The following is a 25,026-nucleotide window of genomic DNA, read 5'->3' as shown; positions in this document are numbered from 1 at the left end:
AAATGAAGAATATCCTTCCCTGTCTTCATGAAGTTTACACTCCCAAGGGAAAACAAAAATAATAAATCAACAAGCATGTAAATACAGAGCATGTCAGATGTTCATGAAATATTGTAGTGAAAAATAAAGCAGAAAAAAAGGGCATAGAGAGTGCTCAGGGGAAGGGGGAAATTTCAGTTTTATATATGGCAAGGTCAGGGAAGAACTCACTGAAAAAAAGAGAGCATCACAGCAGAGGCGTGAAGCAGCAGGAGGCAAAAGAGTGAGTCATCCGGATATCAGGGAAAAGACGATTCCAGACCAAGGGAAGTGCAAAAGTCCTGGGGCAGGAGGAGTTTGCCCAGAGGAACAGCGAGGAGGCCAGTAGGGCTGGAGCAGAGTGAGGAAGGGAGAGGATAGGAAGAGATGTGGTCAGAGAGGAGAGAAGATTGGCCCAATCATGTAAGGTCTTAGTCTATTACTCAAACTTCAGTTTTTACACTGAATGACTCAGGAAGCCTTTGGAAGTTAAGGTACAGAGAGGTGGTATCACAGGACAAATTTTTAAAGGTTTATTTTGGCTGCTGTGATGAGAAAACAGTGTAAAGTAAGTGTGTGTGTGTGGGGGGTGTAGACAAACACAGAGGCAGGGAGACAGGCGGGAGATGACGTGGCATGGAGCAGGACAGTAGCAATGGAAGTGGAGAAGTAGATACTGGATGTAATTTAAAGCAGAATCAAGAAGCCTTGAAAACAGATTAGGTATGTTATGTGACAGAAAGAGAAGTATTAAAGTTTTTACCCTGAGCAACTATTGGAAGGACAGAGTTTCCACTTACTGAGAAAGACAAGACTTCAGAAGAATCAGGTTTTGGACAAAAGAATAAGCATCTGGTTCTAGAGATGTTGATACATCTCTAGAGGCCCCGTCAAGCAGACAGTTAGTCATATAGGTCTGGGGTCTAGGGAAGAAGCATGTGCCAGATTTGGGAGTCATCGGCATCTTGAGTTTTGAAGCAATGACACCGGATGAGATCACCAGGGGAGTGAGGGTAGATGAGAAGAGACAAGGTCTGAGGACTGAGTCCTGGGCATGCCAATGTTCAGAGGTCACAAAGATGAGGAGGAATCAGCAAAAGAGGAGAAAAAACAGGAGAGCAGGGTGTCCTAGAAGCCAAGAGGTAAGAGTGTTTCAAAGAGAGGGGAATAATCAACTGGTAAGTGACGCTGGTAAGTCAACTTACTCCTGTCAGGAGCACTGACAATCAGCTCTAGATAGGTCACATGGAAGGTACTGAGGACCTCAAAAAGAATAGTTCTGGTGGAGCAGTAAGGGCAAATGCCTGATTGAAGTTGGTTTAAGAGATTGGTGCCAACTCCAGGGGACACCATTTCTATTATATTTTAAGTGAGTGGCACCCCCTGGATTCACAATGTGAATGTTGCCCCCCTGGCATTATGGAAAGCAAGGCCCTGACCAAGGAAAGAAATTGGAAAGAGTGAGCAAAGATATTTCTTTTTGTTAAGTTTTGTTCAAAAGAAGGACAAAGAAATGGGGTGACAGAGGGGTAAAGACAGGGATTTTTAAGATGAGAAAAGTTATAGCATGTTTATATGCTGATGCAAATGATACAGTAGATGAGAAGGGATGGAATCTGAATCTACTGCACAAGTGGCAGAGCTGTTCTTAGGAACGCAAGCAATTCAACAGTGTAGGTCACGTAAACGGTCTCAGGTACAAGTAGGAAGAGTGATGTGAAGGTGGGAGCACACGAAAGTTCTCTCCTTATTTTTCCATTTTCTCAGTAGAATACAAAGCAACGTCATCAGTGAAAGTGAGGATGGGAGAGGAGGTACTGAATGTATGAGGAGAAAGGAGAAAGTGAGAAATAGTGCTTTAGGAAAGTGGGAGAAGGAAGGGACCAAAGAAAATAGTATGATCATCTGGCAGCATGAGAGGGCCAACTTGAACCCAATGGTCATGAGCTTTAAGAGACAGCAAAGTTGTACGTTTTTTACCAGCCATGTGCTACTGTGGAGAGCTGGATTTAAGCAGGGTCTTATGAAAGGAAAGTGACAAAAGGAGAGGAGGCCAAGTGAGCTGAGGGTATACACTAGGAGGCATTCAAATGGGTGGAACAACTGACCTTGGAATTTAAGCTGGGTAAGGAGGAGAGACAAGAAAGGTCATGAGCAGTAAAAAGGTCGTGGAATTAATGGCTTGTAGGTGCCAACCAGGTTGGAGCATGGCTGGGGTACCAGGAGGAGTGAGCTGGAAAGACAGGAGGTATAGTTCAAGTCTTGGATGCTGGAGATTGAGATTATGAAAAGGGAGGGTTTAGTGGTGATACCAAGGTCTAGGGTATGACCATGGGAATGTAGCTGAGTCAGAGTAGAGGACAAGATGAATAAAGGAGAGGAAGTCAAGAAAATAACCTACTTTCTCATTCTCTATCTCACGGAGTAGAGTGAAAATTATTGAGACAAGTCCTCATCAATCATGTGGGGTGCTTTAAGGGAAAAGCAGTATGTGACTAATAAGTACATTAATAGAAAACTGCCATTATTCTTTCTCTAGTTCTTCCTGGTCCTCAACTGCCTTCCAATTAGTCCTATGTGTGCAGAATGCTTATATGATAACAGGAGAACTTTGACATATTTCACCTTTCGCTTGAGAGGCAAAGGCGGTTTTCATTGATCTTACACACAGCCATTTTTTGCCATGGCCTCATTAACTTCCATCTGCCCCTACTAATAAGTTCCTAACAGGGAAGTGTAGAATTGATCCAAATAACTCAATAATCTGAATCCAAAAATCAAGTACTAATGAAAATATACTCTTGGATCTGAAGGCCCCAGAACAAAAACAAAATTTAGTTAAAATGATTTGTTAATCTTTCACTACCTCCATTTTCAAGTGCTCATGAAGCTTCCTAATGCCACAAATTTCTATCTTTTATTTAGAATTTAGAAATTTCTATCTCAGGAAGCTAATAATGTTTAGATGTAATGTAGTGTCAGAAAACAGATTTTATTTTTCTGAAGCAGAATGAATGAAATAATAATTTTGAAAAAGACCCAATCATTTTACTGTTAACAGCCTAGAGAAGAAATGGTCCTCTGAATGTGTAAACATATTCTTTTTGCAGGTTTGTATTTATTCTTACACAAACACACAAATCTGTGCTCATTTAATTCCAATTTAACTGTTTTCAGCTACAGCTGTGGCACAGAGCATGACATTCAGTAACTACTTACTATTATAAAAGGTATATTACATCTCATAGAATAATAATAAAAAACAGATTTGCTGAGCAAATAGTAGCTAGCAGGTTTGTCTACCTCAAATATGAAATCAATTTTCAGTCAATAGAGTTCAAACAAGAAAGTTATCTGTCGTACTTGATCAAGCCAACCAGTAGATGTTTCATTAGAATGGTGGACAAGAAAATCCTCAGAAGCTATTAATAAAAAGTGATTAACAAAGGAAATGAAGAAGAAAATAAAACAACAGATGGAATAAAAACTCAGGCAAAGGAAATGAGTTTCAGAAAGGTTTGACAGGTTAAGGGTCATGGCTCCAAAGAATGTTTTAATAAAACACTAAATCAAGTACCTAGACAAATTAGTTAACAGATTAATTAACAGTATTCATGTGGGAAACGAGCATCTTTCCTGGAGCTGTCTAAATTAGATGGTAACAGCTATATTTTGACCTGATGCTACTGGAGTCATAAAACTTTTCAACCTTCCAGGGAAAATTTCTCTTGTTCTTTACCCTCGGTGATACAACTTCCAATTTTAAAAACTACTCTGAAATCAAGAAACATTGGGATGAGGAAATGGGAGCAATTAGCATCCAGCTCACAACCTTCCCTCTTTATGGGCACACCCCTCCCCCATTACCCCCCCCCCCCCCACACACACACACACCTCACAACGCACACCCTGCCCCGTCTCCTGCTTGGTTTCTAACAGTCTTTGCTGGCAACCTCAAAAATTTCTCTTCTACTTTTCCTTTACCCTCCTCCTTTTTTTCTGTTCTGTAACTCTGCCTTCTAACAGGAATGGTACCAAAAACCCATGGTTAGAGCCTTGCTGACCCTCGGGATGGAAGAAGTTTCTGTTTCCTGTTTTGAAGCATGGTTTTTAATTAATTTTAAAACAAACATGGAGGTCAAAACCTGAGGAAAAACAACATGGAGGTTTTCCTTCATTAGGCTACTGACCCGTTCTAGGGGTTGGATTTGAAACAGCACCGCTTCCTAAGCTAATTCGCAGTGGACAAGAGTTCAACAGGCAGCTTACTTCCTTTCTTAAATTTGAGAAACTCCAGAAGGTTAGAAAATAGACTGGTTAGCCTGGATTTTTCCACTCTGCAATAATTCCTCAAATAAAGAAGGACAGCTGAGAAATGGCCAGTCATATTTTTGTTATTTTTCTGGAATATCACTTTGTAGTCAGAAAGATCCCAGAAAGTTATGTGAGAAAGAAAATCATCTTAAAAGCCACTTTTTTCCCCAAATACATTTCAACAGATATATATGTGATCTGTTTTCAAAATATATCTTTTTTGTGCCCTTTGAATTTTAAAACATGGACATGTATTACATCTGTAAAATTGCACACTAAAAGAGAAAGTAAATAACAGGGAAAAAACACCAAAAAAAAAAAAAAAAGGACAAAGTCTTATCTTTTAATTCCACGTGACAAAAAAGAGAGACGGAATTATTTCCTATTAGTAAATGATCACAGGAAGAAAAATCAGTGAGAATCACTACTTTAGCTCCAGAGAGAATTTCCTGCAATCCAGACTCACATGTGTTAATAAATTCATCTTCCACACTCACCATCCTCTAAAATCACTGTGGTATTTCTATCTGGAGCAGTATTATTACTGCTACCACAAAGTGATGACTTTTAAGCAAATCCTTCATTTTCTTCATTTAGACCTTCCACAGATTTTGTACCCTTTCTCTCAACCTCCTTTCTACCATTTTTTTTTTTTTTGAAACCACGTGTCTAGTCAAACAAAGTTGCTTGCTGACCCCCGTACTCAATCTTGCCTCTGTGTCCTGATAAGCCACTGAAGTCATCAGGAATGGTTTCCTTGTCAGTCAGGATGGTTGGGAAATGTGTTTGTGATACCCATTATCTCAATGACCAGCAGAGTTGACTCAGCTGACCTGATCGGTAGATAGGTGTAGCCTTCCTCCTTTACTCTGTGTAATTTCAATCCAAGTTGTGTCTGGGTGCTGTACTGGGGGGCAGGTGGGGAATATCGAGTGAGGTAGGTCATTCTGAGCCCAAGTAATCTTGAGGTAATTGACGTGTTGCTTTGTAAGCACTCTTCAGACTTTCTTTGCTCCTCTTGTATATGTTTCCAATGGACAACTAAGATGCAAGCTTTTTAAAAACCCATGTTCTATCCTGTATTTCTTTAGTATTCATAATAGCAGTTACATAACACCACACATAATGTAATAAAAGTTACCAATTATGGCTTTAAAGTTGAAGGAATTCAATTCTAGAGTCTCTCCTAGAATTAAGTTGTTTCCATTTGTTTGGATAAACACAATATCCATAGTATAACCAGTAAGTACGGGTAATAATATCCACAGTATGACTGTTAAAATCACAAGTCAGATTTTCACTGTTCTAAGTATTAAGAAAACATTTAGAAACAATTAACAGAATTTCAAAGAAAGAGCTCAAAAGAAATGTTCTTCTATTTCAGGTTTGCATAGAATAAAAGAGAAGGTCACTATCCTATAAATTAGCTTCATAACAGTGAGGTAAATCTTTGCACTGAGACAGATAATGTTGTAAGAAAAAGACTATGACTTCAATTTATTATTCTTAAAAAGTACTCGGAGAAAAAGGCTTAAGCTTCATTTACTACCACTGATTTAAAGTGAATCCTGATAAAACCCATTTGGTAGAAAGAGAAAAGCAAATTACCTGCTAGTTTGCTTCTGTCGTTTCCTGCAACAACAACAATCCAATCCCTTTGGATTGTGATTGCAGTAGCAGTACTGGCCAGGTTTGCAATATTTGCAATAGTGATGATCAGGATATAGCATGAAGTCTAAGGAATTACAGGAAAAAATTATTAAAATGTCAGTTTTACCATACTGTACCTACCTCACTGTACAATATAGTTTAAAATGGTCTTTGGTAACATAATAATAAAATTTTTATTTTAATTTCATTTCATAAAATCATAAGAAATCATTCTACTTTGTACACATGAAACAATAAACACCAGTTGTCAAGTTAAAGGGCATAATGTCTTTCTAATCTGTATCATGTGTGGTACGCATAATACAAAAAATTTTAATAGTCATATGCACATTTATGTCACATAGTTATCATAAAGTGTTAACATAGGGGTGGTTTTTAATTTTCCCCACAAATATGTCCTTTGGAAAAAACAGTGACGGGGAAGTGAGAAGACTTGAATTTAAATCAGAGTTCTGACACTTTCCAGTTGCATGACAATGGGCAATCAGCTATCATCACTTTGTCTTACTTTTTTCATCAACAAAATGAAGGCAATACACTAGAATATTTCTTGTCCTACCTGGCTTTGAAACTCTACAATATCAATCCAAATATACCTAAGCAGATTAAATAGGAACATCAAATTCACTGCTTTCCACTACACCCATCTCTCTCCTCTTTTCCATCAAGCTATCATGAAATCAGAGTGTGGGAAGTTATCTAGTCCACGTCCTCAAACAGAAATACCACTTATTATTAGGAGAACACAATCATGACTGATTTATATACATATATATATACCATTTCTTAAATGGTGTGAAAAAATTACAGGTTAATACTACTGAGCTTAAAACTAGCAACTGATTTATGTAATAAACTCTTAGAACTGCCATTAAAAAACAAACAGGAAGGGGCTTCCCAATACTACTGAGCTTAAAACTAGCAACTGATTTATGTAATAAACTCTTAGAAATGCCATTAAAAAACAAACAGGAAGGGGCTTCCCTGGTGGTTCAGTGGTTAAGAAACTGCCTGCCAATGCAGGGGACATGGGTTCAAGCTCTAGTCCGGAAAGATCCCACATGCCGCAGAGCAACTAAGCCCATGCGCCACAACTACTGAGCCTGCGCTCTAGAGCCTGTACTCCACAACAAGAGAAGCCACTGCAATGAGAAGCCCATGCACCACAACAAAGAGTAGCCCCCGCTCTCCGCAACTAGAGAAAGCCCGCACACAGCAACAAAGACCCAATGCAGCCAAAAATAAATAAAAAAATAAAATAAAACAAACACGAAAACAACCAATAGAATGAAATTTAAATTCAAACAATACTTAATGAAAGCCTGTTAAGGGCCAAAAGACAAAACAAGACAAAAATGGTAGGGGATATTAAAATAGACACAGAGATAAAAATTAACAGGCCCTAATTCTTAGAAAGGTATAAACTTCCAAGACTGAACCAGGAAGAAATAGAAAATATGAACAGACCAATCACAAGTAATGAAATTGAAACTGTGAATAAAAATCTTCTAACAAACAAAATCCAGGACCAGATGGCTTCACAGGTGAATTCTATCAAACATTTAGAGACGAGCTAACACCTATCCTTCTCAAACTCTTCCAAAACATTGCCGAGGAAGGAACACTCCCAAACTCATTCTCTGAGGCCACCATCACCCTGATACCAAAACCAGACAAAGATACTACAAAAAAAGAAAATTACAGACCAATATCACTGATGAATATAGATTCAAAACTCCTCAACAAAATACTAACAAACAGAATCCAACAACACAATAAAAGGATCATACACCATGATCAAGTAGGATTTATCCCAGGGATGCAAGGATTCTTCAATATATGCAAATCAATCAATGTGATACACCATATTAACAAATTGAAGAAGAAAAACCATATGAACATCTCAACAGATGCAGAAAAAGCTTTTGACAAAATTCAACACCCATTTATGATAAAAACTCTCCAGAAAGTGGGCATAGAGGGAACCTACCTCAACATAACAAAGGCCATATACGACAAACCCACAGCAAACATGAATCTCAATGGTGAAAAACTGAAAGCATTTCCTCTAAGAACAGGAACAAGACAAGGATGTCCACCCTCACCACTATTATTCAACATAGTTTTGAAAGTCCTAGTCACGGCAATAAGAGAAGAAAAAGAAATAAAAGGAATACAAATTGGAAAAGAAGTAAAACTGTCACTGTTTGCAGATGACATGATACTATACATAGAGAATCCTAAAGATGCTAATAGAAAACTTCTAGAGCTAATCAATGAATTTGGTAAAGTTGCAGGATACAAAATTAATGTGCAGAAATCTCTTGCATTCCTATACACTAATGATGAAAAATCTGAGAGGAAAATTAAGGAAACACTCCCATTTACCATTGCAACAAAAAGAATAAAATACCTAGGAACAAACCTACCTAGGGAGACAAAAGACCTGTATGCAGAAACCTATAAGACACTGATGAAAGAAATTAAAGATGATACCAACAGATGGAGAGATATTCCATGTTCTTGGATTGGAAGAATCAATACTGTGAAAATGACTACACTACCCAAAGCAATCTACAGATTCAATACAATCCCTATCAAATTACCAGTGGCATTTTTTACAGAACTAGAACAAAAAAATCTTAAAATTTGTATGGAGACACAAAAGACCCCAAATAGCCAAAGTGGTCTTGAGGGAAAAAAATGGAGCTGGAGGAATCAGATTCCCTGACTTCAGACTATACTACAAAGCTACAGTAATCAAGACAATATGGTACTGGCACAAAAACAGAAATATAGATCAATGGAACAAGATAGAAAGCCCAGAGATAAACCCATGTACCTATGGTCAACTAATCTATGACTAGGAGGCAAGGATATACAATGAAGAAAAGACAGTCTCTTCAATAAGTGGTGCTGGGAAAACTGGACAGCTACATGTAAAAGAATGAAATTAGAACACTCCCTAACACCATACACAAAAATAAACTCAAAATGCATTAGAGACCTAAATGTAAGACCAGACACTATAAAACTCTTAGAGGAAAACTTAGGAAGAACACTCTTTTACATAAATCACAGCAACATCTTTTTTGATCCACCTCCCAGAGTAATGGAAATAAAAACAAAAATAAACAAATGGGACCTAATGAAACTTACAAGCTTTTGCAAAGCAAAGGAAACTACAAACAACACAAAAAGACAACCCTCAGAATGGGAGAAAATATTTGCAAATGGACAAAGGATTAATCTCCAAAATATATAAACAGCTCATGCAGCTTAATATTAAAGAAACAAACAACACAATCCAAAAATGGGCAGAACACCTAAATAGACATTTCTCCAAAGAAGACATACAGATGGCCAAGAAGCACATGAAAAGCTGCTCAACATCACTAATTATTAGAGAAATGCAAATCAAAACTACAATGAGGGGCTTCCCTGGTGGCGCAGTGGTTGAGAGTCCGCCTGCCAATGCAGGGGACATGGGGTCGTGCCCCGGTCCAGGAAGATCCTACTGCCGCGGAGCAGCTGGGCCTGTGAGCCATGGTCACTGAGCCTGTGCGTCCGGAGCCTGTGCTCCGCAATGGGAGAGGCCACAACAGTGAGAGCCCCGCGTACAGAAAAAAAAATACAATGAGGTATCACCTCACACCAGTTAGAATGGGCATCATCAGAAAATCTACGAACAACAAATGCTGGAGAGGGTGTGGAGAAAAGGGAACCCTCTTGCACTGTTGGTGGGAATGTAAATTGATACAGCCACTTTGGAGAGCAGTATGGAGGTTCCTTAGAAAACTAAAAACAGAATTGCCATATGACCCAGCAATCCCGCTACTGGGCATATACCCAGAGAAAACCATAAATCAAATAGTGCATTGCAGCACTATTTACAATAGCCACGTCATGGAAGCAACTTAAATGCCCATCGACAAATAAATGGTTAAAGAAGATGTGGTACATATATACAATGGAATATTAGCCATAAAAAGGAATGAAATTGGGTCATTTGTAGAGACATGGATGAATCTAGACTGTCATACAGAGTGAAGTAAGTCAGAAAGAGAAAAACAAATATCATATATTAATACAGATATGTGGAACCTAGAAAATGGTACAGATGAACCGGTTTGCAGGGCGGAAATTGAGACACAGATGTAGAGAACAAACGTGGACACCAAGGAGGGAAAGCGGTGGCGTCAGGGGTTGGTGGTTGTGGTGTGATGAATTGGGAGATTGGGATTGACATGTATACACTAATATGTATAAAATGGATAACTAATAAGAACCTGCTGTTAGAAAAAAAAAAAAAGAACAAACCAAGCAAAAATCTAAACATCTTATAAATGTCTACTAGTTGCATTAAGTCAATTATGTAATCTGTTCCCTGCATTACCAAATTCTGTATATCAGTTTTAAATCAAATGCAGCACATTGTCTCTACACTGCATTCCATACTCTATTTTACACATGAACATGTTTCTGAGAAATTGCATTTAAAAAATGAAAAATGTAATACTATTTTTATAATTTCTTATATTACAAAAACAAACATACACTCTCATAGAAAAACTTGGTCTATAGCACAATATTATTTTCATAATGTATATAAAGTCCAAGTTCAGTCTGACAATAGAAACTCTCCTTCCTACACTTTTCAAACCTTCTCTGTGTGTTGCATACATCCATCACTCAGAGAAACTGTGCTTCCCCTATTTTCATGCCTTTATGAATGCCAGTCCATCATTCCAAAAATAAATTTTAAAAACGAAGAGGGATTGATGGGAAGATGGATGTGCCAATGGATAAATATATGATAAAGCAAGTATAATAAAATGGCAGAAGTAGAAACTAAGTGGTACGTATATGGGTGTTCAGTGGAGAATTCTTCTAACTTTGCTGAATGTTTGAAATATTTCATAATGAAATCTTGGGAGAATAACATCCTATTTTCAAGGCCCACCTAAATGGCCAACCCAGAACTCCATTTTTCTCGAAGGCACTTAATCATGCTACCATGTATCATAGTTATTATGTGTCACATCTAATCTCCCTACAGGATCCACACTTGAATCATTTTTCTATCATTCAAATGCATCTAATACAACTTACACACAATAATCATTCAACAAAGCGGAAGGAAATACTTTGATTACAGACTGAAAATATCACTGTTCTTTAGTAATACTACTAATAAAATTATCTTCAAATATTACAAAAAAAAAGTATCCTACTGGTTTTGACATGCTATGTTTAAATTTTAAAAATTACCTTTCCATTCTGAACATGTTCTAATTTCCATGCTGTTTTTTTCTCTGACTTCCATTTATTTCTGGTATCTTTAAATTTGTAAATATACAGTTATTAAAAAAAAAATTAACAGGCCCTATTTGTGAAAAGACACTCCCTCAAAGAGTTTTCACCTTTTACCACTAACAGACATTCAATTTTCTACCATCAAGAATCTTGTTGAGAACTTACAAGAACCCATCCATGGTACATGGTCAGAAGGTCTTTTTTATGTAAGAAAACCATCATCAGGATGATTCCACACAGGATGACCGAAACATTCTGGATCACCAGTGAAGTCTGGGCCACTATACAGAGAGAGAAACAAAGTTCATACACCAAAACATCTCAAAGGAGATGTTTTTATCCATACATCACTGTTCTACTGTATTAATACATGTGCAAATTACTATAAGAAATAAAAATATTCCTGAAGTAAATTCTGCCTCAACTATTTCCAGTAGGGCCCAGCATACCACATCAGACCAGTAAAACTTGCAGACAGAATAAAGAACTACCCCTCATTTTTCCTGTTAGTTGAAGCCATTCATAATGACCACATTTTCATTTTCACAGTTTATTCACTTTAAAGTTTACTGTCATAAACAGAACTAATTAACTACATAAACAAGCTCCACCTTTCAGGGCTTTGTAGCTTAGGCAAAAATAAGAACATGTAGGAGGTTATGGAGGAGGTTAAGTAAGAGGTCATGGAATCCATAACCTCCTAGAAGGCAGGCTGAACTTGGTAAGATCGTATGGATAAATAGGAAGGACATATAAAAAATTGCCAAGAACAAAGCAGCAGTGTGTACCTTTTACTAAAGTTATTTGCATTGTGATGAAATTCTAAACTACACCTTTTCTCACAGAAAATGCCAACTTCCTGAGACTGAGGCACCCATGTAGATAAAGGGCTGGCGTAAGGACAGGTTAGGATACCAGGTAAGGACACCTTGTAGTCTTTTCTCTGCCACTCACGAGGGAAGATGATCTAGGGAAGAATACTTAATATCTCTTATGGCTGTGTCTATAAGGCGGGGATATAATACATACCTGCCTTCCTTACTTTACGGGGTCATTTTGATGCTCAAATAAAATACTTTGAAAGCACTTTGAAAAATACAGAGGGTTGTATATGTAAGGTATAATTACAGCTCTTGCCTTTAAGGACAGTAAAGCTCATTCTGGCTTGGAACATTATATCAAAGCCTTGAGACAAAACAAACTGCTTTCTGAAATTAATTTGAAATAAAATCCCAACATATAACTCACTCATTCATTGCACAAGGCTATTAAATATCAACTGAGTGAGGTTCTTGGCTTTCAGGACCCCACAGACCAGAGGAAAGGTAGACATGTGAAAGGATAATTATAAGAGCATAAGTGCAATAGCAGAGGTATTAACAAAGCTTCATGGGAGTGCAGGAAAAAAAAGTGTCTCTGGTTAACTCAGCCTAGAGACATCAAAGAAGATTTTCATGGAGGTTGTCCCATGAGTTGATTACATAGGATAAGTGCAAGATTGCTATCCCACCACACTCTTCTTCATCCAACTCAACATTCTATCCTAAACTACAATTTCAGTGCTCAACAGTCATAAGGTTAAAGGTCTCTATGTATAACATTCCCACGTTCCTCTGTATAATGATGTAAAGAAGTAGAAATTGTTTTTCCAGGATACAAAACCTTTTTCTATATGTGTTTTGGTCTATCGATTCTCAAAATAGAAAAATGTCCATCTTGGCCATTTTACTAACAGCATCAAGTCCTGGAATATGATAATCCAGTCGCTCTCTATCCGGGGGCAGTTATCCCGCACTGAAAGAAACAGATACCTCAGTCTCTCCCCAGTGTCTAGGATAGACATGGCCAGGTCTTAGCATTATCAACTGAGGAACTAAGGAAAATTTTGCCCTGAATTAATATACAAATTGCCCTTATATTCTGAATAATTAAACTGTTCATTCACTTTCTCTCTTTCCTATACAATACTTAATGATTTCAGTATTAATGCTCTAGAATAAATGTTAATATATTATCACTTCTTCTTTTTTCTTCAAAAATGTATAATTCAGCTCTCTGTGATCCAGACTCAGGTATTCTTTTCTGAATCCATTGTTTTCACTTCCCCTACATACTTGCCTATATAAAACACAGTAACCCAGAGGATAGATGTTAAAGCTGTCCCAGGAACGTCACATTAAACGAACTCCAGTGCAAGTCATGGTTAAAGGATGCCAGAGTTAGGTAAACTCTTAATGTTTAACATGGTTCGCAGAAAAGTGCCACAGTGTTAATCATTAACATTTGTAATTTACGAACAGCCAAAAAAGATACCCCACAAAATCTATAAACTCAGTATCCTGGCATCCCAACTTTGGGCAGGAGCCCCAGGACCCTCCATGCAGAGGTGCTGCCACTGAGCACCCCATCACTCAGGTGGCGGCTGCAGACGTAAAGTGGGTTAGTCACAGAGGTTTCTCTCTAGCTCAGGCACTAGTCCCACAAACACAAAGGCTTTTATAACACCACTCACCTTTAAGTCTGGCATTCTTATCCACCCAATCACCAATGATGGCTCCTAGGACCAGAACAGACCCTGCCACCACCAGCCCGTAGACTGCAGTCAAGAGAAGGCTGTTTCCATAGAGCTCTACCAGAAACACAGACACTGCAAAGTGCCACATCCGATCCCCCTTGAATAAGAGAAGATAAAAGGTTCTGATAAAACGTTGTACATTGCTAGTCAATTATACTCAAGAAGTTGCTTCCTTAACAAAAGGGCACTTTCCGGCTACATTATGAGATTCTCAAAGTCAACAATTCCTCTATGGATTGAATGTAGTCAGGTGTTAAAACTGTTTGTCCTGGCACAATGGAAAATATTCTTGCCCAGATACTAAGTAAACCCAAAAAAAGCATGATGTTAATGAAACAAACGTACTCCCTATCATTCTAGAAAAAAATACAGTTTCCAAGCCCAAGGAGGTTTTTCTGAGATAAAACCTGTTCCTTTTTGTATCAGGTTTCTAGCCAGGCCTGGGATTTACCTATCCTGATTTGAAAGGCATAAAGGAGTTTGCTATTGAACCAGAATGAAACAAGTATAGTTTACAAATATCAGTTATGCCTTGAATGTCAAGAAAGAGCCAGTTTCCCAATTTGTAAAATGGTAAGAATGGACTATATGACCTCTCAAGTTTCTTTTATCTCTAACATTCTAAAATCTATGTTCTATTTTCATAAATAAATTTCAAAGTCATAAAACAGCAGAACAATCAGAAAGATGAAGTTAATATGCGCAAATTCTGGCACCATATGAATGAAGATGTTAGAAATCAATACATAAGTAGTTATTTAGTTATTTTCGACGCAGTAGTTATTTTCAACACAGACGAGTTTTGAAAGGGGAAAAAAACTATTTCTTCACTCCAGAGTATACAGGGAATTTTGGAATTCACTGCTGCAAAATGTGGAATAACAGAAGCTTTTAAATGAGTCAGGCAAATTAATGTGTAAGAAATCTATAATGGACCTTGTTATGAGCTTTTAGGCTCCATTCCTGACTTGTTAGGTTAACCTAAAACAGGACAACAATGTTCTATCATAACCTATCCCTAAGAAATCACTACAGGAAACTGAATTCCCAGGCTAGGCTCCTTATGGATTGGAAGAAGTACTACACTCCTAGTTCCTTCCAACGTCTCTTAACATCCTCCTGACAAATTTAATGCGTAAGGAGCAAAGTATTATCCTAGTATGGCAAATGCTTTTAAGCATTTAATAGAGGCAAGACAACAATCTTATGCATCCGAAGTTAAACTGATGTGCATATTCTGTAGCAATCATTTACAATAAACTTCATGTACACCAGTATTTCTCAAGTGGGGGGTGATTTTACCCTCTAGGGATCACTAAGCAATGTCTGGCGCTATTTTGGGTTGTCCCATCTGCGAGGATAGATTTGCTACTGGCATCTACAGTGCCCCACAACAAAAAATTATCCAACCCAAGATGTCAATAGTGCCAAGGTACAGAAACTTTGGTGTAGAGGATTATGAACATTGTTTAGAACCACAATTTAAAATTAACATAAGATTAGGGCCTTGAGGGAGAGGGTGAACATGGCCAAGTAAACGTTAAAACAGACACTGGAAGCCAGTGGAAATACCATACTTGAAAGACTGATTCTCACTCGATGGTCTGGAATGTGAGCTCTAGAACCTTCTGCACTCTCAACCCTCAGCACAGTGCACAGCCCAGAGTAGAAACACAACAAATAACTGCGGAATCAACAAAGGAGTGGATGTGCAGTGGATCCCGGCTGTAAATGAGTACAGAATGAGACTTATTTATGAACTATATTGTTCTGCTACATTAGATTTGCTCCATGAATGTTCAAGAAGTCTGACGCTTAATCAGTACCATACTTCATCTTTCTGGGACAGCTTTTGAAAGTTTGCTTTGAAAATAGAAATCTTTTCCATTTACGTTGGAATTCCATTTCAAATACCCTTGTACTAAATGACTAAAAATATATATACACATACAATTTGTAACCAATAAAAAGACAAGTTTACACATTAAGATAAAAATGTCAATAAGAATTGGGGCTTCCCTGGTGGCGCAGTGGTTGACAGTCCGCCTGCCGATGCAGGGGACAAGGGTTCGTGCCCCGGTCCGGGAAGATCCCACATGCCACAGAGCGGCTAGGCCCGTGAGCCATGGCCGCTGAGCCTGCGCGTCCAGAGCCTGTGCTCCGCAACGGGAGAGGCCACAACAGTGAGGCCCGCGTACCGCAAAAAAAAAAAAAAACATGTCAGTAAGAATAACAAATTAAGCTATTTTCTTAATCTTTAACATGAGAAACAAATTTAGATTTGATTAGAATAAAATGGCATGAGGTGAGGGGAGGTACTTTATCCTAATCTCTATTCCTCTGAAAAGACAAAAACATATGAATGCCTCAAATGATAGGCTGCCTCCCTGAGTGAATTTCCTCTTTCTTAACATAAAGAATAAGAAATATTATCCCACTACTATTGCTTCTTCCTTTTTGAAAAAAATTTATTTTTATTGAAGTATAATTGATTTACAATGTTGTGTTGGTTTCTGGTGTACAGCAAAGTGATTCAGTTATGTGCTCTTTTCCATATTCTTTTCCATTATGGTTTATCACAGGATATTGAATATAGTTCCCTGTGCTATACAGTAGGTGCTTCTTTCTTTCTTTGTTGTTTTATTTTTTCGCTTTAAAGCAGGACTTGAAACAAGTGCTACGAAATGAAAGTTTTCTCTCTTGCTTATGCCCTGTATGGCATGCCTCCTCCTTGATGGACAGGAATAAAACTGCTCCACTTGGGACTTCCCTGCTGGCTCAGTGGTTAAGAATCCAACTGCCAATGCAGGGGACAGAGGTTTGAGTCCTGGTCCGGGAAGATCCCACATGCCACAGAGCAACTAAGCCTGTGTTCCCACAAGCCACTACTACTGAGTCCACGTGCCACAACTACTGAAGCCTGCGCACCTAGAGCCTGTGTTCTGCAACAAGAGAAGCCACTGCAATGAGAAGCCTGAGCATCGCTACAAAGAGTAGCCCCCCCTCGCCGCAACTAGAGAAAGCCCGTGCACAGCAACAAAGACCCAGTGCAGCCAAAAATAAAATAAATTAATTAAAAAACAAATAAACAAAAACTGCTCCACTTGCCCCAATTTCCAAAGGGTTTAGGCTTTAAGAAGTAACAGACTCTACACTCACAAAGCCCAAGAATCAGGTAAACTCTCTGTAAAGGTTGACTAAGTGCAATCTCAGGCCCACCCAGCCGTTCCTTCCTAACATCCATTTCCTGTCCACCCACAAGCTCTCATCATACTTTGAAGATTTGTTTACATGTTCATCTACCTCCAGTGCACTGAGAGCCAAAGGCCAAATGAATGTCTGTGAATGAATGATCACAGTCATTAATGCACTGAATACTTTTTGAGAGGCTACTATGTACTCAGCAATACTGCAGGCACTAGAGATTCAGCAGTGCGCAAAAATCAAGATTCATGCTTTCATGCTGCTTGCATCCCAGTGAACAGAGACCAAAAACAAATCTAGAATAGGTCAGGTGGTATAAATGCTATGAGGAAAAATGCAGTAGGGTGGGGCAGGAAGGTGGCATTTTGCATGAAGTAGTTAAAGACCTATGAGAGAAACCCAAGGAAGTAAGATCGGGTACCATGCAGACATATGGCGTATAAATGGAGACAGTCCATAGCATAATGCAGAAGATATCAGCACTGGCCACCCTTTTTCACTGCCTTACACTGTTAGTTATTCTTTTGTAATTAGGTATATGTTTTTAAAGCCCAACCTGAATTATATTATAAGCTCCTTGATGACAGGATCCACTTCTTATCATACTTTGTATTCCAGTAGTATAGAGTAAAATATATTGATCCACTGGCAGAAAGACATGAAGTCAGAAATAAAAAGTATTCAACCTCACACAAACCTAATGCAATATAACCTTCTACCCTAACACCTCTATACTCAAGTGTATAGGAAACCATGACTCGGCAGAGTCAGTAGGGTAATGCCTAGATAGGCATGCACATGTATGTATATACATATATAATAAATAAGCAGACCTCTTTTGTTGTAATAAAATCAGGCAAAGTGTCAAACAGGAGACAAAACTCAAAAGATTGAATTAGAGAGCAGTCCTCTTTTACACTCCTCCACAATAAGTGAAAATCCACTACAACTTACACGACTACAATTGCTGTGTTTTGTTTTGTTTTGTTTTAATCCAAGTTTCCCACAAGAACTCCTTTTGCTCAATTTACTGTAAGACTGGAGTAAGCATCTGTCACTTTTCTTGTGTTTTCCATTCATGACAAAAAAGATCCTCCTGGAACAACCACAGTTCCACTCCTTTGGCAAATCTGACCTGCCAACCTAATAACGAAAGGTCGCATAAACCTTAAACTTAATCAGTGTTTGGAAGTTAGGCACCTTCTTCCCCTAAGAGATAGGTCCAGACCACAAGGTGAGAATTTCAGATACTATCTCCATCACTTACTGGGTTTTCTAAAATACTTAATACTTACTGAATTAAATTGGAAGAACAATTTAATTGGATTTAAATTAATTAGGGGTAGTTTCACTCAATTTCTATTCAGAATCATCAGTTATTGGAAATGAAACTCACGCCAAGTCCACCTTGTTTACATGTATTTTCAGAGTCATCCCTGTCTAAGCCTCTGGGGAGAAAGAAGCTGGCCTTTCTAAAAAAGCCATCTTTGAACTGCTATTTCTTAAAGAGCTGATAACTTAGCTTAATAATTTCCCAAGGGCATGGGTACAGATTTCCTCATACAATAGTTTGCATTCATGTCTTAAGAACGATCCAAAAGAAGTTTCCAGTTTAAAAAGAAAATAACATTCACAAAATTTACTCTCAAAATTCTTTCCCCTTACTTACGGTTCTTTTAAATTAAATATCATACATGAGGCATGAATAGAATTTACACAGCTTTATTGCTTTTAAACAGTAAGACCAATTGTTTAATTTAAAAGATTCTAATCATCATTAATTAAATACACATCTAGCATCCCTTGGGGATTATTCTTTTGGGTTGAGGAGTGTTGATGGAGGAATCCAAGCCCACAGAAACACTGGGACTCTTCCAAGACCATGGAAGAAGTCAGAGGGAGACTTATGAGTCAGTTGCTGATTTTCGTTGGATGATGGTTTTTAAGATAGACTGAGATGTCCCACACATATCTAGCTACAGATAACATTTTAAAAGACCAGAATTTACACCACTCAGATATTTGTTCTTGGGGTCAATTATATTTAAATTAACCTTAGAATGCTATTTTTAGCCTAACTCAGTCACTCCCCTATTCTACTGTATTTTCATAGCACAGTAGGCTGGAACTTATAATTTTAACAAAAGAAGAAAACAGAGAAATATCTTAAAATGTGAAAAAATAGAAGGTCCGTGAGACATCCATCCATTCTTAGTAGCAGATATTACCATTTATTAACCCTTGTAATGCAAAATACAATTTACAAACAATGCAAATAGTCCTGTCCTTGTTAATCCTGTTTTTGGATAGCTGCCAGTCTACATAAAGTATGATAGCTCAATAATTAATAGCATTTACTAACACCTATGGGAAAATATCTTCGGTGAAAATAACTTTTTTGTTAGAGCATGTATGTTTGGTTGATTTATTTCTTTAGCTGCATGACAAAACTGCAAGATGGCTTAATACAACTGGCCCAAATGAGAGGCAACAAGAAATTGTGCAAGCATGTTGTAAGAATTACTGTAGATTTTCACTTACCCATGTAGATAGAGAATGACCAAGGTAGAGAAGGAATTTTGCAGAGGTCAGGTAGTTTGCTAAGGATCCTGCAAAGACACACAGTAGGCAGATAAAAAGCGTATTTAGTCACTTGAGTGAGCTGAGATTGGAATGCTTACTCATTTGTCCTTATTAAACATAATTATTAAAAACTACTTTGTGGGGCAAACCATGTACATTTCATCAAGTCACCTAGAAATTGATGGGTCGATGAAAAATTCAGCACGACCTCTTGGTCAATAACTGCATAACTTCACATACAGTGAAAAAAGCTCTTGTTTCAACATTCTTTAACTCCATTTTATTTTTGACAAGATAATCCAAACTACCCAGTCTACTTCTCCATCCTTGCCTGTGTGCACGCCCCTTTCCCCATACCTTGAAATGCCTTTCTTCCTTAACCCCCAACAAAATATGAGTCGAACGAGCTACTAATCACACTGGTTAACAGCTGAGCCACATTCCTCCAAAACCTGCGTGGAGGTGCCGGTCTCCACTGCGCAACCTGTTTCTACCACATGCGTTCGGTCCACTCACCACAGCATCTTCCCAGGCGGTTTTGCTCTCTTGCCCTGGTCATGACACCAGGCGCCCCCCGCTTGCTCTTCTGCTGCTACGGCTGCCGCTCCTGCTGAGGTGCTTGTTAAGAGGAGTGCAAGGAACTGAAGAGAGCACCGTTGAAAACACAACAGCTCTGTGCAAAAAGCCTCCGACGACGACTATACCAAAAAAAACCACAAAAAAACAAAAGGAAAACGGCCCGGGGGTCTTCTTTTGGTCTTCCTTCCAAACTTAGCCAACACTGTAGCTGAAGTTGGAAAGGCAAAGCCTTATGGAAGCGGGTGGGAAGGCTCAACAGGCCGGCCGAGCTGCGTCGGGTGCCCTGTTTGTGCTGCCGCCACCGCCGCCACCTCCGCCGCCGCCGCCGCCGCCGCGGGCCCGGCTCAGGCCGGCCCTTATACGAGGCCTGGGGCGGAGCTCCGGCCGCCGCCGCTCGGGCCGCCCCTCCCTCTCAGGGCCATCTGGGCGTCCTCGCAGCGCGAGGCCAGGGGCCCTGCCGCCCTCCACGCCCTTGCCAGGAGTCGCCGCCCGCCCGCGGCGCAAGGGTCCGACTGGCCGCGAGCAACCCGCGAGCCTGCGGGGACCGTCGCCGGACGAACTCTGCTCGCCGGGTTTTCCGCCCTCCGGGAGGCCGCGAAAAGAGATCGGGGAGGTCGGGCGGCCGGGAAGGGCAGGACCGCGCGCCCAGCCGGCGGGGCGGCGGGGAGAGGCGAGCGGCAAGGCCGGGGCCGAGCCGCGCTTCTTTGCACCAGCTGCCTGGCCAGTCGGGGAGAGGGCGGCCGCCAACGGTCGTCGTGCAAAGCACCAGCCCAGGCTTGGGGGTGGGGGAACATCCTTTTTTTTTGTTTTGTTAACGAAAATCATTTTTAATATAGGTATCTAAATAAATATAATCCGTGTCACAGTGGCCGCTTTCCTGGCCTTCCCATTCCGGCCCGCCTGCGGCAGAGAATGTCTTTTCTTCCCAGGACTGCATAGCGGGGCTTCCCTCAAAGAGCTAGAATCAAAGGGCAGGAAGGGGCGCAAAGATCAGAGTACAGCCCTCTTCAGAGGAGTAAACGGAACCTTGGAAAGGTTAAGTCCCGCAGCGACTCAGGCACCCAGCTCTAGCCCAGAGCTAGGGTCTCCAAATCCTTCCTGAAGATGCAACCAGGAGGAAGCAGCCCAAGCGTTTCCTTTACCAACCTTGCTTCTCTCTCAGCGCCCTCTGGCCCTCGCCCGCACCCACGCGTCCCTTCCCCACCTCTCCTCCAAGTGGCTTAGTATAGCACAGGCAGTTACCAGGAATACCGGTTATCCCAGTTGTGTCCCTGTCCAGATAAAGCCATTCGGTGGCCTCCCGGAGGGGCCAGTGAATGACTCTGAAGAACACCAGACTTGAACCTTCCTTGACTCTTCCACCTCCACCCCTACCACCTCTGTGCCAGAACCCCTGGAGTCCCTATAGCCCCCTGGTTACCTTACCCTTCTCAATCTCCTCAAAACCGGGGGACTGGATCCTACACATTGAAACTCCAACGAGATTCCACACCCTGAGCACAGGCCGGACTGACACCCAGTAGTGAAAGGAGACACACGGGAATATATGCCCTGTTATCTAGACTGGCAATTAGGAGCCGCAGAGTTCGAGGGGCGGGGTGCAGCTGGATTCAGTTGGGATGTGGTCTGGAGGTCAGAGATAGGGGATTTACAGTTTAGGTACTGCTGTTAACTGCCTTTGTCCTTTTCAAGCCTTCTTTTTTTTTTTTTCCTTTCTTTCAAAACACTTTCAAGTCCTTTCTCTTCTCTCCTGGAGAAGTTTGGTTTGTTGTCTGAAGTTGGAGAACAGGGTCATGTAGCCACATGTCCTTGAGAAGTAAACCAAGGCACACTCATATGAGGCACCTGCAGAAGGAGGGAACAGAGGAATCAAACCCCTCCACATTATGGCAACCTCTTACTGGAGATGAATTTTGTGGACAGGTCCTCAAGCAAGGCACAGAAGATAATATTTGCCACAGAATATCTCAGCAACAAGGACCTCCAAGCGCTTTACATTAATTTTTACTTGCCATAAGGGGAGCGCTGTGCTGCCTCCAACTTCCAGGTAGCTTAAGGGAGATTCAGTTCGTTAAAAAAAAAATGTCTTCCGGTCCACACTGTCTGAGAAATGTTTGTGGGAATAGTAGCTAAGTCATGTATATCTCGAAATGTACTGTGGAGACTCTGTTTTCCATTGTCACCAAGGAGTCCTCAGAAGCCAAAACTGAGAGAATGGCGGCAAAAAGAACAGGTGGGAGACTATAGTGAAGCTTGTGGAAAAGAAAATTTGGAAAGAAAACAAGCAAGATCCATAACACCAAACCTAGTAATGTGTTTGCGCTTTGGCAGGGGAATCCTAAGTCCTTATTAATGGGAAAAGTCAAGATATATTAGTTGGGGCTTATAAAATGGAAAGGAATTGAAAATGAAAATGGAATAAAAAATCCTCAAAATACACGCAAAATGCAAAATGACAGTAATCTCCTGGCCTTGACAGTCTAGATTACAAAGCACCACTTAAATCACAAGACCCAACTGGCTATTCCTCCTTCTGAGGAATGACTTGGCTGGCTGAAAATTAAGATTACTTTCAAAAGTCATATGTATTTTTTCCAGAACTCAGACAACACAACCTTCCCGTCAATGTAATCATAACTAAGGAAGCCATGCAAGTTTTAAATCAGTTTACAAAAAAAACAGATGCCCTAAAAACCATTTTCTAGTTCATTCTCCAAGTTTTTAAGTTAAATAGGTTAACTAACTTTTTAAAAATTACAGCCAGAATAAAATGTGCATTTTAATTTAAAATTAATAAGTATTTATGGTTGCAAAATAAAAGAGGTTTATTATTTCATTTTTAAGTTGCTTTTTCACTTACCCATCAGGCATCCTAAGTTTCCTCTGCTGTATCTGATGTGCTCACCAGGACAAATAAATGCGGATTAAGCAATGGACACCACTACACTGCTCTAAAGAAAAATAATAGGGTTATCATCAGCTATTACAGGAAGAGCTCAGATCCAGGACAGAGCTTCTGTTGGGTCTGAAACTTTTTAGCCTAACATAGGAGTGATAAAGCCACGTTGCCATTCAAAAGCCTTTCTCAATGCTGCAGGCATATCTCAAGAACTGTTTGACGATTCTCCAACCTGTAATTTACTGGATCCTTGAGAAATTTACCTTCAGACATCTAATTTAAGTTATGGACATCTAATTGAAAAATAAGTATCCTTCTACGTTTGCATTTTGTTTGAATATTTCAAATAGATTTGACCTTGCAAAGGTTCTCATGAATGCTGACCTCTCATCTCTCTCTCCGTCTCTCTCCCTTTCTCTCCATTTCCCTCTCTCTGTCTCTCTCATACACACACAGAGATACACTCAGTAGTCTGCAGCCTCTAGTTGTAAAATTAAATGCAGAATTCAGAAGATTCCAAAAGAAATATATTCCTAAGGCAAATCCATAGAGACAGAAAGCATGAGTGGCTGTCAGGCGCTGGGGTTTGGGGAAGAGGAGAATGGGTAGAGACTGCTTAATGGGTGTGGGGTTTCCTTCTGGTGTGATGAAAATGTTCTGGAACTAGGTAGTGGTGATGGTTGTACAACATTGTGCATGTACTAAAAGTTACTGAAATGTATACTTTCAAATGGTGAATTTTATGTTATGTGAAGTTTACCTCAATTTCTTAAAAAAATAAATGTATTCATATATGGAAAGTTCGCCATTTTTCAGTAGTAGTATTCATTGGGATAAATGTAGATAGAAAATCTTAAAAAAAGAAAGGATTTGGAAAGAGGAAAAGAGATATCTGGTCCATCACACTCACTGAAAACTCAAAAATCATGGCACAAAATTTACTGTTTAGTTTCTCCACGTGCAGCCAGAAAATACCTACAAATTTCATTTAATAAATGTTTCAGTCTCTCAACTTTTGCCATATGTAGTTTCTTTTGCTGTCTAATCTAATTCTCTCATGTTACAATGTAAGGCCCATTCTCTTGTATGCTGTCTTTAGAAACAGAAGGCAGACACTTAGCATCACCACAATATTACCTTCACATTCTCCAAACCTTGATTGGCCTTACCCAGCCTTGCCTTCCTCAGGCTAAAAAAACAGGGATGGATTTCTCTGATTTCTCAAGATTTTAATTGATCTTCTTGGAGCCCGTTTCAATTGCACCATTTGCTTGCAAGCCCCTCACAGCACGGAGGGCCTCACCCATCTGAGCAGAGTTCCCGGGTCACACACGCTCATATCCTTAATCATCTGTCTCAGACACTCCACACTGCATCCCTGTTTCTAAGCAGCACCTTGAAGATGATTCCCACTAAGCTGGCCATACACTTATGCATGACGCTTGCATTCTGGACTCTTAGCAAAAATTTCAGAGTTCCTTAATGTTCCCTTTGTGACACAGTCCATGTGTCCAGTGCAAGAGTCCCTGTTTTCCAGCCCCCTCCTCACTCCAATCTTTTACTGATGTGATCGTTGTCCTGCTCTTCTATTTTGTTTGTTTGTTTCAGCAAATACTATTTTCATACTGTTAATTTGTTCCTTAAGAGTTTCGTAAGATGCCCAATTGTTAGAACATGTCAATTATGAGTGCAGCATAGTAAAAGATAATGGTGTCTCACAGCCATAAAATCCTGACTAATGGTATCTCTCATCTTGGGTCCCTTGAATTTGTGCACACACAGACCCCGTAATACGGAAGACCCTAATATGATAAAGAAGACCTTTATCATGCGCCCTGGACACAGCCCTCTTTTTTGATGCAATTAG

The 25,026-nt window shown here is 39.7% G+C and overlaps 1 protein-coding gene across 1 annotated transcript in view; it reads right to left on the bottom strand.

The window, feature by feature from the left end:
- Positions 1-20,570, bottom strand: part of SLC40A1 (solute carrier family 40 member 1) — a 28,154-nt gene extending 7,584 nt beyond the window's left edge. Inside the window, exons 1-5 of the mRNA XM_067741228.1 lie at positions 20,198-20,570; positions 19,640-19,707; positions 13,832-13,991; positions 11,485-11,600; positions 5,941-6,067 (exon numbers count right to left, since the gene is read on the bottom strand). Coding sequence (XP_067597329.1) covers positions 5,941-6,067; positions 11,485-11,600; positions 13,832-13,991; positions 19,640-19,707; positions 20,198-20,240 — 514 coding nt within the window. The 5' untranslated portion in view covers positions 20,241-20,570. The remainder of the gene's footprint in view (positions 1-5,940; positions 6,068-11,484; positions 11,601-13,831; positions 13,992-19,639; positions 19,708-20,197) is intronic.
- Between the last annotated feature and the right edge of the window lie 4,456 nt (positions 20,571-25,026).

This window comes from Pseudorca crassidens, chromosome 6, assembly GCF_039906515.1.
Source record: "Pseudorca crassidens isolate mPseCra1 chromosome 6, mPseCra1.hap1, whole genome shotgun sequence".
NCBI lineage: Eukaryota > Metazoa > Chordata > Mammalia > Artiodactyla > Delphinidae > Pseudorca > Pseudorca crassidens.
The sequence above is the reverse complement of the archived record's forward strand: the minus strand, read 5'-3'. Positions and strand labels throughout refer to the sequence as shown.